General features: G+C 36.1%; 1 protein-coding gene across 3 annotated transcripts in view; it reads left to right on the top strand.

Moving 5' to 3' along the window:
• The first annotated feature begins 210 nt into the window (after nt 1-210).
• The window catches only part of mymx (myomixer), a 58,351-nt gene continuing 41,640 nt past the window's right edge, over nt 211-16,921 (top strand). For all 3 annotated transcript variants that reach the window (XM_079635801.1, XM_079635800.1, XM_079635799.1), the window contains exons 1-5: nt 211-951; nt 3,157-3,225; nt 6,971-7,111; nt 15,094-15,240; nt 15,763-15,954. In XM_079635801.1, the coding sequence (XP_079491927.1) occupies nt 490-951; nt 3,157-3,225; nt 6,971-7,111; nt 15,094-15,240; nt 15,763-15,954 (1,011 nt within the window). In that variant the 5' untranslated portion in view covers nt 211-489. The remainder of the gene's footprint in view (nt 952-3,156; nt 3,226-6,970; nt 7,112-15,093; nt 15,241-15,762; nt 15,955-16,921) is intronic.

Here is a 16,921-nt window from a genome sequence, read left to right as displayed (position 1 = left end):
TCTCCGTTCTCCTCTGTTCTCAGTCAGAGAGGAAGTTTTGACAGCCAGACTTTACAACCTCCCGCCTGCGCTTTGCACATGCTCTGACAGAAGTCCAGTGACTTCATCCCTCATTCACGAAAGCTTCCCCTCCTCCTCTCTCTCTCTCTCTCTCTCTCTCAGTCCGGCAGCATGCCAGCCGTTTTCCTCTTGCTGCGCTCTCTGGTTGTCAGTGTGTTCAGTAGCAGATTAGCAGGCTCTGTCGCGCAGCTCCTCCGCCGAAGCCTCACGGCGGCTGCTGGCCGACTCGGGACCGTCCTGCGATACATCTGGGACCGGATCAGTTCCCAGGAGTCCAAGGAGGCCATCCTGGGCTGCGTCTTGTGCATTCTCAACATGCACAAGAAAGTGGACAACTAGATTTTTTTTTTGTGCATTTCTTGGACTTTTTTTACCTTTTTCATTTTAGACACCAAATTACGTTTTATTATCGTCATATTGAACTTCACCATGTCGGAGAGCTTTGTGAGGAAAGTCCAGCCTTTCACCATCGGGACCAAACTCTCGGCGCCGGCCGTGCCGAAGTGCTCGGACTTGGCTCCGGACGGTTACCTGCCAAATCGCACGTTCTCCGAAAGCTGCAAACTGAGGCACCTGAACGAGCAGGTGTCTCTCTACCTGGGCCGTGACAAACGCTGCGGGTCGGTCCCGCCGAAACATCCACGTGAAGACGAACACCTGCACAGAAACACAAGCTCCCCGAACACTGCGTCCAGATCCATCCGCAAGATCACCATCTCCAGCCGGACGGAGGCGTCGAAGGACAGACTGACTCCAGGGATGGAGCTGAAGAAAACAAGAGGCAAATCTGACAATATTAATAACAACAATAACAACAACACAACCTCCAACACGCTGCCGCCTAACATAGTGGGTGTCAGCTGTGAGAATAAACCCAACGCGCATTTGAAGGTAAGAAACGCTTTGTTTGTATTCCTGTGTTCGATTTATCTGTCTTAAAGAGGAACTTACTGTAGCTTTCAGAAAAGTCATGCGGTTAGAATGAGTGAAAATTAAAATACGCTAATGAAATTTGCTTTAAATATATCAAAAAGTTTTCAAGTTTACTTATCAAATGATAATTAGATAAAGGATAATATACATTTGTGTAAGGATGAAGTGAAACGTTTTTGTTTTGTTTTTTTATGTGACAAAAAATGCTTGAAACTTTTACAAAACTCAATTTACGAGAATATAATGTGTACGAAAAATCAAAGCCATTGATATCCATTGATATATTTTAAATGCATTCTCATTTTATCATTATCAGCATACATTTTATTTATAAAGCATTCATTTTAAATACGTGCTTTATATATGTAATGAATGAATGAATGTATGAATTAATATTATTAGGATGAATTCAATATTAAGACAAAAATGCTTAGAACTTTTACAAAAATCTATTTAGGGCAATATAATTTTACATCAATATTATTATTATTATACAATTATATTTGGGAAATGTTTTTTTTTTTTTAATGGTGAAATACATTCTAATTGTATCATTATTAATGATGTAATTAGCATACATTTTATTTATAAAGCACATAATATTTGTAATAAATAAGTGCTTTATATATCTAATAAATGGATGAATGTTTATTTCAGGATGATTTAATATCAAGACAAAAAATGCACCAACAACAAATCTGTATTTTAGGGCAATATAATATTACATAATTTGTAAGTAAAAAAAACCTATTGATTTTCAGAACAACAATGTTTTTATTTAGGTTGCTCATTTCCTCATTATTAATGATGAAATGTTGATTTGTTTAATTTATGAAGCACGTGATATTCTTCATATAATCAAGTGCTTTATAAATATAATAAATGAATGAATGAATGAGTGTATGAATAAAAAGCTTTTATATATATATATATTTTAACTGGTTATAGGGTTAATATTAAGACAAAGGAGGCACAATCAACAAATCTGTTATAATATAGTTCATTGATGTGTGATTATAGAAACCATGAGCTGAAATCTCCTGTTGAGCAATCTTGTTTTTGGAGACTCTTCATGTTGTCATTGTTTAGCGAAAGCTTCCGTAATCAAAACACAAGGAGACGTCGTCATGGAAACGGTACACAAATATACCGGTGATGATGTCATCACTCTTTCAGCTTTAATATTAGTTGATGCAAGTCCTGGTGAACTGATAGGCAGGCACGTCTTCTGCGAGCTGGAGTGTGTGTTGTGTGCTCAGGATCTGTGTGTGTGGCTCAGATGATGTGTTTATTATGTAACGCTGCTCAAGTTCAGATGATGTCAGAGCTTCGGCTCAAAGGCTCCATTCTCCGCTCTCGGGATCCAGCGTGTGTTCGGTTGGTGCCAGTGGGTCATGGAGACACCTTTCACACACACTCCTCTGTGTTTATAACACTTAAAGATATACTGTGGGGTCTAAAAGTCTGATAACACGAGTAAAAAATTATCCTTTTTTTCTTCTCATGTTTATTTCATTTCAAATTGTATTATCGGTCTCAGTTTGAGTGAAAAGTTTTGAAATGTTTAGAAATGGATTTCTTAGTATTTGGTTTGTTGTTCTTATATTAATACAATGCAATACACAATACAATATAATTAGTGCTATCAAAATATTATAATATAATATAATTAGTTTTTGGTTTGTTCTTTTATTAATACAATGCAATACAATATAATATAATATAATTAGTGCTGTCAAATCGATTAATCGCATCCAACATAAAAGTTTATGTGTGTGTATGTATATATATATATATATATATATATATATATATATATAGGCCTATATATATATATTATATTTACAAACTTTTATGTTAGATGCAATTAATCAATTTGACAACACTAATAAACATAATATATAATAATATAATACATTGTTTAAAAAAGACAATGAACATATAATAATAACATAATAATAATAAATGTTTAATTTATATAGCGGCTTTACATTGGCTCACGTTTGCTTTAAAATAATAAATGTTATATTGTATCTTAGTGTATTTTAAAACCCAAAAATCATGAAGACCAAAACAATACTGTCTACATCTCAGATGATAGTTATGGATCATACAGCGCGTGTGTGTGTGTGTGTGTGTGTGTGTGTGTGTGTGTGTGTTCAGGTGTTGCTGTGTAAAGATGGGGAGAAGCAGTGCAGTGCTGACCGAGAGAAAGTCTCCTCTTCTCCACAGGTAAACCTTATGAATTACCAGATTAATAACACTATTCTGATATGACTGACATCATTGCATAAACATGGGACTTAAGTATGACCAACATTTTATTTTAATTAGTTTTAGTTAACTTCTCTCATTTGAGAAATACCTTCACTGAACATCCTCATCTCAAACATTTATGTTATTGTTAAAAATCTATTTCTCTAAGGAGAAAATTAATAACTTGTGGTAACACTTTATGGTTACACTTTGTTTTAAGGTGGCATTGTTACCGTGTAATTATATATTAAGTTCTGAGTAATAATAATGAACTACATATACTTACTATAGGGTTAGGGTATGATTTGGGTTAGGGTTAGTTGCATGTAGTTATGCATAATTTACTGTTATTACTATGGTAAGTACATGTAACATATGTAACAAGGACACTGTAAAATTGTCCCACTTTATTTTTCAGTGTCCTTGTTACACATGTTATATGTAGTTTCTTACTCTAAATTATGCATAATTACATGCAAATAACCCTAAACCAAACCCCATAGGTAACTAATATTACTCAGTACCTAAATGTGTAATTACACTGTAACAAGGACACCTTAAAATAAAGGGTTACACTTTATTTTAAGGTGTCATTGTTACAGTGTAGTTATATATTTAAGTACTGATATTATTACATATATATATATATATATTATTACATTACATATATTTTTGCAATTTTAATATCTGAAAACATTGAATCATTTCATTGAACTATGTCTTATCAAGATATTCATAATAGTGGTGATAATAGTATTTTTATTGCCAGTAAATATTTGGTTACACTTTATTTTAAGGCGTCATTGTTACAGTGTAATTATATATTTAAGTAGTGAGTAATATTAAGCAACTACATGTACTTACTATAGGGTTAGGGTAGGATTAGGATTTGGTTGAGGGTTAGTTGCATGTAATTATGCATAATTTACGGTTATTACTATGGTAAGTACATGTAACATAACAAGGACACTGTAAAATAAAGCGTAACCTAATTTGTGCAGATGTTTAAACAGTAAGCCAATGGGAGTGTAACTATATAATGTCTGTATTGATGTATCGGTTTGCAGACTTCTTGTATTTCTTGTTCCTCTTCCGTCTCAAACGCACGCCTGACCCGGCCCAAACCTCTCTGTGCAGATTTAGATTCTGTCGGTGAGTTCCCTCTTGAGTGGTTTGTGTTCAGCCGTAGCCAGATGTATATAAGATAATGGGCTCTTGGTATTTAGGAAGTGATGTCAGTGGCGCGGCAGGCCAAGCCTAAACGACTTATTATTTTAAGTGTTCAGTGGGGCTTTGCAGAGGAAAAAGCAGCGGTGAAACTTTTACAGGCGTTTTGGGTTAATGTGAGTCGAGGCCCTTAAAACGCGAGTGGGCTTTGATGAGACGTGGATGTGGTCTCGGACACCTGTCCTGTGCTTCAGAGGCACGATCCCTGCGAAATATCATTTATAATAATCAGCACTCAAAACAAACTGGTGGCCTGTGGGCCGAGGCTTGAGTCATCCTGCGATCGGGAATCTTTCCTCGCTGTGGAAAACATGAGGTCATTCAGGATGAGATGACACTCGGAATCACTGGACACGGACGGGACGCGGCGAGCGATGCCGGACACCGCTTACATTCACACTGCAAACATCACTTTCGTCTGGTTTTCCAGGAAAAATATCGGATAGTCCATAAAACAACTTGAGAAGCAACATTGCTTAAGTTATTCTGACTTGTTTCATGCGTTTAATTAAGTGTTTTTTTTAAACATTTGCATGTTTTTTTATTATTCTATAATGTGGAGTGTATAATATTTTCTTTATGCATATTCTTTTATTTGCTAAAAAAAATGGATTTACGACCATTTAAAAAAAAACATTTAAAAATATAGCTTAAAACAAGATATAATATAAAAATAATATAATATAAAATCATACACATAATAAACATAATATAATATATGCTTTTAATATATATATATATATATATTTATATATATTTGCCAAATACAAGAAACTACATTTTCTTGTTAAATTTATGACCATTTTTAAAGCATTAATTAAAAAATATGGCTTAAAACAACAATAAAAAATATTAATTAATACTTGTGTGCAATAATGTGTGTGTGTGTGTATATATATATTGTAATCTATACATTTAATATAAATAAAATACAATATAGTATACTGTTATAGTACTATATAGTTTTAAAAATATATAATTTTTTAATAATTATAAGAATTACTTTTTTACTATTTATTTATTTAAGAATTGTTGAGTGGTTCCATTAACATCTGAAGTAAATGTATCTTGCAAAGATATTAAATAATGAAAAACAAGACAAAGATACCGATGAAGTTGAATTTTTTTGCAGTATAATGTTTTTGGAAACAAACACATGCTCTCATCTTTTATTTCTGATGGTGATGATATGATAAAGTAACGTGCCGCCCTTTCCCAACATCGCCACAGATGTTTCCTGACTCTTTGTGGAATTGCTCGGGCACTTTTAAATTTGTCCTCGCCACCATTATCGCCACCGGTTGTGCTGACGGTGTCTTCTGGTTATATAAGACTGTTTGCAATGGCTTTCTGTATTGTAAACCGTGTCATTATCTGTTCACAGCAAACGTTTACAGCTCCAGTCACTCACGAGACTATGATTAGACATCATTTGATTGGATGGGCAATATCATAGAGCATCACTATTACTGTTGCACATGTGTTAGTGATAATAACCAATGTGTTTTCTGTGTGCTCTTGTGGATAATTTCCCACATATTTAAAGGGGTGGTATAATGCCCTTTTCACAAGATGTAAAATAAGTCTCTGATGAGTGTGTGTGTGAAGTTTTAGCTCAAAATACACCACAGATATTTTTATATAGCATGTTAAAATTGTCACTTTTTGAGGGTGAGCAAAAACACACCGTTTTTGTGTCTGTCCCTTTAAATGCAAATGAGCGGCTGCTCCCGGCACAGGGGGCGGAGCTACAACAGCTCGTGTCCTATTACCTCACACACACATGCACTGAAATTTTCAAAAACTTTTAGCCTTTTATGTTCAAACCAGATTCAGACAATAATGTAGAGACTCAAGAAGAAGTGACAACATGTAGAAGCAACAGGACATTTCTGAATGATTGATGAATTTATGTAGTTTATGTGGAGTTATCTTCTAGTCATTGATTAGCATATTCTGTCATGATAATCTATAAATCGTGTTCCGGGGGCGGGGTTTATGTAAATTCTAGGGTTGGTGATGTCACTAACCTGGGAGGAATGTCGTGTAGTTCCTACCAGCCGTTTGTTGTAGTCCTTTTCTTTAAAAGCAAATATCTCCCTTTGCTTTGAATTTTGAGTGTTGTAACTTTGCAGATGTTGTTTATGATCAAACAGCAACATTACACACTAACTACAGTTAGAAAAGTGAAATCATATTCAACCACCCCTTTAAACATGAGCTGCTCTTCCTCACTCGACTCGTAGTCATCAATGACGTAATCACTGTGGGAATTTACTCTGTGGTTGTGTGTCCCAGTAGAGATCTGAAATGACCTTGTTACTTGTTTTTCAGCCTTTCGTTCTGTAAGCGTCTTACTCTCAATATAAACTCACAATGACATCACACAAACATCTCAGGCCGACCAGCACAGAGCGTTCAGATGTTTGAGCTCGTGTATATGACCACGTTTTCCCATGAATAAGTGACATTTGCTTATTTTTTCCCCACACAGACCCATATACTCAAAACCCAACCAAGAAGAGACGTGGTGGACAGTCCATCCTGTGAGCTTTTGGTTTCAAACGTCTCATCGGTGCAGAATGACCACAGCTTTACCCAACAAAACACCCTTTTTAACCAGGAGATCACTCAGGTATGAGCGCTGGACTCTGACTATCATCTGGACGTGGAATAATTCTCACAAAAATGAAACAATTCACTAGTGGCGTTTTCTGTGTTATGCATTTGCATTTTATGTACTTGGCAGATGATTTTTATTGCTTTTATTGCATTCAAGGCATTATTTTTTTTTAAATAATTAATACGTTTTATGCATTCTTGGGAATCAAACCCCTGTTTCGGGTTGTAAGCTGTAAGAATGCTATTTACGGTGAAAAGGTCACATTTCACACCAAACGGCAAACATGGATGGATGGATGGATTGATAGATAGATAGATAGATACTTAGATAAATAGATAGATAGATAGATAGATAGATAGATAGATAGATAGATAGATAGATAGATAGATAGATAGATAGATAGATAGATAGATAGATAGATAGATAGATAGAAGGATGGATATATGGATGGATAAATAGATAGATCTCTTTGAAGAGGTAGACCTATTTTTGGTCTTTTTTCCCTCTAAACTGATGTCAACAGCAGTGAATTGTTTGAGTGGTTGCATCACTACAGTGGAACATTACACTTGCAGTTTATAGACAGAAGAATAAACGCGTGAAGATAAAGGTGTAAACCGAGCGTTGTGGCCTCTGACTTCTGTTTCTCCTCTGTTTCTCCTCTGTTTCTCTTCTGTTTCTCCTCTGTTTCTCCTCTGTTTCTCCTCTGTTTCTCCTCTGTTTCTCCTCTGTTTCTCTTCTGTTTCTCTTCTGTTTCTCTTCTGTTTCTCTTCTGTTTCTCCTCTGTTTCTCTTCTGTTTCTCTTCTGTTTCTCCTCTGTTTCTCTTCTGTTTCTCCTCTGTTTCTCTTCTGTTTCTCCTCTGTTTCTCTTCTGTTTCTCTTCTGTTTCTCCTCTGTTTCTCTTCTGTTTCTCCTCTGTTTCTCTTCTGTTTCTCTTCTGTTTCTCTTCTGTTTCTCTTCTGTTTCTCTTCTGTTTCTCCTCTGTTTCTCTTCTGTTTCTCTTCTGTTTCTCCTCTGTTTCTCTTCTGTTTCTCCTCTGTTTCTCTTCTGTTTCTCCTCTGTTTCTCTTCTGTTTCTCTTCTGTTTCTCCTCTGTTTCTCCTCTGTTTCTCTTCTGTTTCTCCTCTGTTTCTCCTCTGTTTCTCCTCTGTTTCTCCTCTGTTTCTCCTCTGTTTCTCTTCTGTTTCTCTTCTGTTTCTCTTCTGTTTCTCTTCTGTTTCTCTTCTGTTTCTCCTCTGTTTCTCTTCTGTTTCTCTTCTGTTTCTCCTCTGTTTCTCTTCTGTTTCTCTTCTGTTTCTCCTCTGTTTCTCTTCTGTTTCTCCTCTGTTTCTCTTCTGTTTCTCCTCTGTTTCTCTTCTGTTTCTCTTCTGTTTCTCCTCTGTTTCTCTTCTGTTTCTCCTCTGTTTCTCCTCTGTTTCTCCTCTGTTTCTCCTCTGTTTCTCTTCTGTTTCTCCTCTGTTTCTCTTCTGTTTCTCCCCTGTTTCTCCTCTGTTTCTCCTCTGTTTCTCTTCTGTTTCTCCTCTGTTTCTCTTCTGTTTCTCTTCTGTTTCTCTTCTGTTTCTCTTCTGTTTCTCTTCTGTTTCTCCTCTGTTTCTCTTCTGTTTCTCTTCTGTTTCTCTTCTGTTTCTCCTCTGTTTCTCTTCTGTTTCTCCTCTGTTTCTCTTCTGTTTCTCCTCTGTTTCTCTTCTGTTTCTCCTCTGTTTCTCTTCTGTTTCTCTTCTGTTTCTCTTCTGTTTCTCCCCTGTTTCTCCTCTGTTTCTCCTCTGTTTCTCTTCTGTTTCTCTTCTGTTTCTCTTCTGTTTCTCCCCTGTTTCTCCTCTGTTTCTCTTCTGTTTCTCCTCTGTTTCTCCTCTGTTTCTCTTCTGTTTCTCATCTGTTTCTCCTCTGTTTCTCTTCTGTTTCTCCTCTGTTTCTCTTCTGTTTCTCCTCTGTTTCTCTTCTGTTTCTCCTCTGTTTCTCCCCTGTTTCTCCTCTGTTTCTCTTCTGTTTCTCTTCTGTTTCTCCTCTGTTTCTCTTCTGTTTCTCCTCTGTTTCTCTCCTGTTTCTCCTCTGTTTCTCTTCTGTTTCTCTTCTGTTTCTCCTCTGTTTCTCCCCTGTTTCTCCTCTGTTTCTCCTCTGTTTCTCCTCTGTTTCTCCTCTGTTTCTCCTCTGTTTCTCTTCTGTTTCTCCTCTGTTTCTCTTCTGTTTCTCCTCTGTTTCTCTTCTGTTTCTCCTCTGTTTCTCCTCTGTTTCTCCTCTGTTTCTCTTTTGTTTCTCCTCTGTTTCTCCTCTGTTTCTCCTCTGTTTCTCCTCTGTTTCTCCTCTGTTTCTCTTCTGTTTCTCCTCTGTTTCTCCTCTGTTTCTCTTCTGTTTCTCCTCTTTCTCTTCTGTTTCTCTTCTGTTTCTCTTCTGTTTCTCCTCTGTTTCTCTTCTGTTTCTCTTCTGTTTCTCTTCTGTTTCTCCTCTGTTTCTCCTCTGTTTCTCTTCTGTTTCTCTTCTGTTTCTCTTCTGTTTCTCCTCTGTTTCTCTTCTGTTTCTCCTCTGTTTCTCCTCTGTTTCTCTTCTGTTTCTCCTCTGTTTCTCTTCTGTTTCTCTTCTGTTTCTCTTCTGTTTCTCTTCTGTTTCTCCTCTGTTTCTCCTCTGTTTCTCTTCTGTTTCTCTTCTGTTTCTCTTCTGTTTCTCCTCTGTTTCTCCTCTGTTTCTCCTCTGTTTCTCTTCTGTTTCTCCTCTGTTTCTCTTCTGTTTCTCCTCTGTTTCTCCTCTGTTTCTCTTCTGTTTCTCCTCTGTTTCTCCTCTGTTTCTCCTCTGTTTCTCCTCTGTTTCTCTTCTGTTTCTCTTCTGTTTCTCCTCTGTTTCTCTTCTGTTTCTCCTCTGTTTCTCTTCTGTTTCTCCTCTGTTTCTCCTCTGTTTCTCTTCTGTTTCTCCTCTGTTTCTTCTCTGTTTCTCTTCTGTTTCTCCTCTGTTTCTCCTCTGTTTCTCTTCTGTTTCTCCTCTGTTTCTCTTCTGTTTCTCCTCTGTTTCTCCTCTGTGGAGCTGGAGAGCGGCAGCACAGGGGTGGGAGGGAACAGAACAGCCACAAGAGGAGCAATTATTTTGGGATGAGATCATTGTTTGGCCCCGTCTCTTCACGCCTCTGGTCTTCTGAGGCTCGAGTGCTCTCGTTCTCCCATCGCCACACACTCGCTCTGACATACAGGGCATTTGTGCTTCAGGACACAGCCCACGTGACCCGTGAAACTCACTGAGTTACAGATGACAAATGAGCGTAACACGTCCTTAATGTTAATAGGCTAAAGAACTGCTGCCATTTATTTAGGAAATGGCCTTTGGATGTATATTTATTCTTACGTTGGTGTTGGGTAAACCCTCCATCTCTTTATGGGCTTCAGTTGACTGATTGACCGAGTGTAGCATTATAGCGTCGAGGATGTGGAATCGGGTCTCTGTTTAAGAAATCCCAAATGAAGGAAAATGAAAGGGGTGAAAGTCAACACATCCTCCAGCGTGCTTTAAGATTGCCCCGTAAAACCCTTTATAATGTAGAAAGCATAATATTGTGTATTCTGTAGGGAAAAGTAGGTTAATTCTAAATATATATACCAATTAAATTAAACTAGATTTATATGTGACCCTGGGCCACAAAACCAGTCACGAGTCGCACGGGTATATCTGTGTAAATAGCCAACAGTACATTGTATGGGTCAAAATTATAGATTTTTCTTTTATGCCAAAGTCATGTGGATATTAAGTAAAGATATTTAGTAAATTTCCTACCGTAAATATATAAAACATGTATTTTTGTGAGTGAATGCAGCACAATCGTGAACATAAATGCACAACTTTAAAGGAGATTTTCTCAATGTTTCAATTTTTTTGCTCCCTCAGATTCCAGATTTTCAATAGTTGTATCTCGGCCAAATATTGTCCTATCCTAACAAACCACACATCAATAGAAAGCTTATTTATTCAGCTGTTATTTATTACCCATGTGACTGGTTTTGTGGTCCAGGGTCACATATTCAAATTAAGTATGGTATCTACTCTGAAAGAAAGAAATTACTACTTTTATTCAGCAAGTATGCATTAAGTTAATCAAAAATGACAATAAATACATGGATAATGTTACAAATAATTGCTGTTCTTTTGAAATGTTTCTGTCCCTGAACAAAAATGTTTTACTATTTTGACAAAAAAATTAATAAGCATAGCTGTTGACAACATTGATACTTATCAGAAATGTTTCTTGAGCAGCAAATCATCATATTAGAAGGATCATGTGACACTGAAGACTGGAGTAATGATGCTGAAAATTCAGCTTTGAGTCACAGGAATAAATTACATTTTAAAATATATTCATATAGAAAACAGTTATTTTAAATTATAATAATATTTCACATTATTGCTGATTTTACTGAATTTGCTGTTTTTTTTTAATTTACTGAATTTGCTGATTTTAGTGAATAAAAACAATTATTTTAAAAGATAATAATATTTCACATTATTGCTGATTTTACTGATTTTTTTTAACAAATAAATGCAGCCTTGGTGAGCAGAAAACTTTTTTTTGTGTCAAAAACGTAAAAAAAATCTTACTCTAGTGTAAATCTGTGGGATTATTTCGACCCGTTGCTTCGTCCAGCAAGTGAAAATCATGCACCTGATTGTTCAGGAAGCTAACAGCTCCAGTATGATATGAGGAAGATTTGTCAATTCATATCAAACATTTTCCTAACTAAATAACCTCTTGTTAGATCTCAATGTCACTCTTTTAGCCAATTCACTCAGCCGGCATGACGCCAGGCACGCTGATGACATCTACAGCAGTATATCATTTCACCAAAACATGCGGTATGATTTACATCAATGTTATTTTTTGAAAAACAGACTATTGTTCTGAAGGGAAGCGGAAGAAACAAAGGCTTTGGCCTCCTGTATGAAGTCATAGAAGCGAGGCGATAGAGCTGTTTACACAGGCCTCCAATATAGAAATACCTTTGAGCCTGTGGGAAGCCATTAAAAATAATGGCTGATCTTTTATTAGAAGTGACATCATATTATGTTTTATCTGCACTGTGAGATCTTGCCAAGATTGTGGTGTTTTTTCTTCCCCTTTTGTCCACATGTGATGTGAATCTCCGCGTTTTTGATGTGAGAAAGATTTTGCTTTATACTCTTAAGACCACAAATTTCGGAAAAATGTGAAAAACAAAATCGACGTGTCCTCAGCAATCAATCACGTCTGTCGGTGCGGGACGAAGGCGAAGATTACTGTTTAATATGTGCACTGGTAATAGCGATGGCTCCTTTAGCCATTATCCCAAGCCGTCTCCTTATATTTAGCCTGATTTGTTGGTTTTATTGGCTTTGGAGATCACAACGCAAACCGCTGCGTTTAGTCCTGTAGGAATGACAAGTTCATTTAGCAATCCTTTCGTTGGCGATGATGTGGGTGGGCTTTTTGAGGACCGCCAGTGGTCATACATTGTGTTCATACCAAATAAACATGTCCAGGACCTATCTGGGCTCGGCCACCTGTTTTCTATTCGCGCAGTGCAAACATGGCCAGAAATGGTGCTTTCAAAAGCCTTATGCAACAACCCGTGCGCTCCAGCCAAAAGAAACCTTTGCTGCTCGTAACGGGACATCTGAGAAACAGCGAGCAATCTCCCGATGATGTTTCTGAAGTGTTTCTGTAAGCCGAGACGCGAGTAATCGCTGTTTTCTTCAGAAACAAGAACTTGTCTTTCCTCGGCGTGAAATAATAGCGAGTGACTGTGACTTCACACGTGTGCTTTAAAGAACCCTTTAAAATCTATTTGCTTAATATTGTGTTTCCACAGTGCTCTCAGAAAGCTAAGCGAGCGTAAAATGGGCCTTAAGTGTCTCAACATGTGTTCATGTTTCAAGCATTAACAATAAAGTACAAGGAAAAAACAGAAAACATGCGAGCCGGGCTTAATAGTTCAGAAATTGGTCATTTTGCGTGGAATTGCCTTTTGGTTTGGCCAGGTTTCTCTAATAATAGTAGCATTTAAAAGGTTTTTTATTGCATTTATTGCATTTATATGCATTTATTTGATCAGAAATACAGTAAAAACAGTAATATTGTGAAATATTTTCTATTTGATTATATTTTAAAGTGTAATTTATTCCTGTGATCAAAGCTGAATTTTCAGCATCAGTCTTCAGTGTCACATGATCCTTCAGAAATCAGTATAATATGATGATTTGCTGCTCAAGAAACATTTATGAATATTATCAATGTTGAAAACAGTCGTGCTGCTTCTTCATATTTTTTGTGGAGATAGTGATACATTTTTGTTCAGGGATGGAAACATTTCAAGAGAGGAGTATTTGCATTTATTTGAACGAAGTGAAATGGCCTGCCTTGTTTACACTGACTCCGCCCACTGACGTCTGATTGGTCCAGACAAAATTACGGAAGACTCTGGATTATCAACAGTAGCAATAGTGTACAGCTAATGTGTGTGGCAGAAAACCTTTTACCAAACTCACTCTACTCCCTTCTCCTCACGTATATCAGATTTGAAAGGCATTTATTTTCAGTCAATTACAAAAAATATTAGAAAAGTGGAAATAACATGTCTAACGTGTACTTAATAGTAAAGTGTTTATCGGTTTGGGTTACGTGTAGGCGTAGGGGGGGCTTTATTGTCCCAATTAGGCAGCATCCATTTAATAATTTTAATAAATATAATATTTTACACTCTATGTTATTATTATTGCATGCTGTTTAATGTAGAACAACACTGAGGTGCAAATAGTATCTGCCACTATTTACAGGTGAAACTTGAAAAATATGGTGCAAAAGTCAACTTAATCTTTCCAATTCTCACCTTTATCATATTTAGAATATGGTGCAAAAGTTAATTTATTTCAGTAATTCAACTTAAAAGGTGAAACTAATATATTAATATAGACTCATTACATGCAAAGTGAGATATTTCAAGCCTTTATTTGTTATAATTTTGATGATTATGGCTTACAGATTATGAAAACCTTTTCACAATATTCTAATTTTGAATTTGTGGTTTTCAAAAAACTGTAAGCCATAATCATCAAAATTATAACAAATAAAGGCTTGAAATATCTCACTTTGCATGTAATGAGTCTATATAATATATTAGTTTCACCTGTTAAGTTGAATTGCTGAAATAAATGAAAGCAAACAAGCAAACCTTTTTATCTATCTATAGTCATTTTTGCTTATTTAACTGAATCATCGAAGGTCAGAATCAGTACATTGGTCAATAAAGTGAGATTAAATGCATACAAATTTATGTTTTATTTAACATATTTAGTTATTTGGAGGTTTGCATAGTATTCTGATTCTGCATTTCACTGATTCTATTCATTTTGAGGAATATTGAATATTTTTTGTGCAAGTGAGGATGAGTAAATGCTCACAGTTAGTCTAGAACTACAATAAACATCATGTTCACACACACACACACACACACACACACACACACACACACACACACACACACACACACACACACACACACACACACACACACACACACACACACACACACACACACACACACACACAACACCTCTGCACTTTGATTTGTCTCAACATCAGGACAGGAGAGCTGTCAGTCAATAAATGGGAAAATGAAGTAACTTGTGTTACTTATTTGAAAAAGTAACTCAGATATTTTGTTGTAAATTTTAAAAGTAATGCGTTACTTTACTAGTTACTTGAAAAAGTAATCTGATTACGTAACTCAAGTTACTTGTAATGCATTTCCCCCAACGCTGCGTAGTAGCGACTACGGCAAGTCAGCTGTTCTCCCGTAGTAGACGTTTACCGTAGAACGTCGCAAAGTAGCAAAGTATGCCTTTGCCGTTCTGTCTTATTTGAAATAGAACACTTCTTGTAACATTCTAAATGTCTTAACTGTCACTTTTGTGTTCCAAATGAGTCACTCATGAGGTTCCATTAGATGTAAGTGTTTAAAGGAAGCGTTGTGTGTTTGTGTCCCGCAGGCCGAGGCGTGGATCCGAGCGAAGCTACGAGACCTGCGGGACGGCGGGAACGTGCAGAAATGTCCTCTGACCGACTGGGAGGAAGTTTGCCAAACACTCCAGAGAGATTTGAAGGACTTTGAGAACACAGTCATACAACTCAACCAGGTGAGGACAAACTGTCTTCATTAGGACAGTGAGATTGATGAATCATCGCTCTAAACACGTCAGGTTTCAACAGGTTCCTCAGCCAAAATCAACACAAAGAAGTTCTCCCTTTTGCAAATAAACGGCAAAACATTTACAAATTGTTATGGTAACAATCTTTTAATGCTGACCCGTCAAAGCAATTTTTAACAGCTCAACTGTTACGAGAGCTGTAGAGCCTCAAAAAGCTTTTTGTGAGACATCCAAAATGACAAAAAAATATTATAATAATACAATTTCCCCCCGAGCACAGCTAAATTCGTCCTACATTTTGAAATAGTACATTGCAAAGATTGAACCTCTCCTGACACACGTCCCTGGAGGGGTTGCAGAACCGAAACTCCCGTTAGTCCAAGAGAAGGGGAACGAGGACTTGGGTGGATTTCAAGTCGTGTGATTTGATTAAGCTGTTGTTTTTAGCGGACTGTAAATCATCAGAATGTTCTTTTGTAGCTCGTGTAATGCTGCTGAATGTTTGTGCAGATGGGAGAGCAATTAATGTGCAAGCTTAACCCGACGTCTGACCTGGTGAAGAAACAGCTGGGTCACATCCGCGACCAATGGAACGCGCTCAAACAGGCGGCAGCCAATCAAATCAAGGCGATGGGCGGAGCTAAGACTCTCCAGGAGTTTAACAAGAAGGTGGACCGTCTGGAGGCATGGATCAAAGAGAAGGTTAAACACACCACTAGTTATACGAATTAACAAAGCCTTTGATTGGTTTTGGATTTTGTCCTGAATCCGTAATCTCAGTGGTTTACATATAGAGAACATGGAGGTGATTCTGTCTTAGGATAAATATATCACAGTTACAACCAAAAGAGACAAATATGAATTTAGATTTTGCATTAAAAAAATTAAGCCTATTTCTTGGCCCATTTAGATTTTTCATTTTGTATTGTGATATTAGACACATTTTCATACACATTTTCTACTAAATTATTATGTATTGTACATACTTTTAATGCATATGGATTCTTTACTTTGGAGCTTTTTTTAAAATTCCTTTTATTTATTTTTAATTATGCTCATTAATGTAATACAGTAAAAGCATAATGTAATAAAATGCCTTTTTAAATTAAAATTAGCATTATTTTAAGGCAGTACAACAAATACTAACATGATGCACACATATTTTAAATTTAAAAAAAAAATTTGTAACGAGAATTTTCTTTTTAATAAAATGTAATTTTTAAAATATGTTCTTGTTCTTGACAGGTTTTGTGAGATTCTTGACAGGTTTTGTGAGATTTACCAGCTAACTATTATTGAGTGAATGTGTAAAAAAGAGATTTTGGTTAAATTTAATTCTACATTTATCATTTATTTTAATATTATTCAATATTATTCTAAGTTTCAGTACTGATCTTGTAAATGATAAAAAAAATAAAAAATAAAGTTATAGTAACTTTACAGAGAGTTACTATCAGTGTGGAAACAACAATGTAAAAACTTTATTTTAGTGAGCTAGAATTTTTAGAATAAAATTAAAATTATATCATATTTTACTATTTATTATGCTATGTTTTTTTATTTATTTATAAAAATGTATGGTTTTTAACACAACACGGAGCCATATACATTTTAAAATACATTGAAATATGTGTTCCTTGTGTGATTCTAGTCCTATTTTCACAGTTTT

The sequence above is a fragment of the Phoxinus phoxinus genome, assembly GCF_949152265.1.
Source record: "Phoxinus phoxinus genome assembly, chromosome: 14".
Lineage (NCBI taxonomy): Eukaryota > Metazoa > Chordata > Actinopteri > Cypriniformes > Leuciscidae > Phoxinus > Phoxinus phoxinus.
Note: the sequence above shows the minus strand (reverse complement) of the source record. Positions and strands in the feature narration are given on the sequence as shown.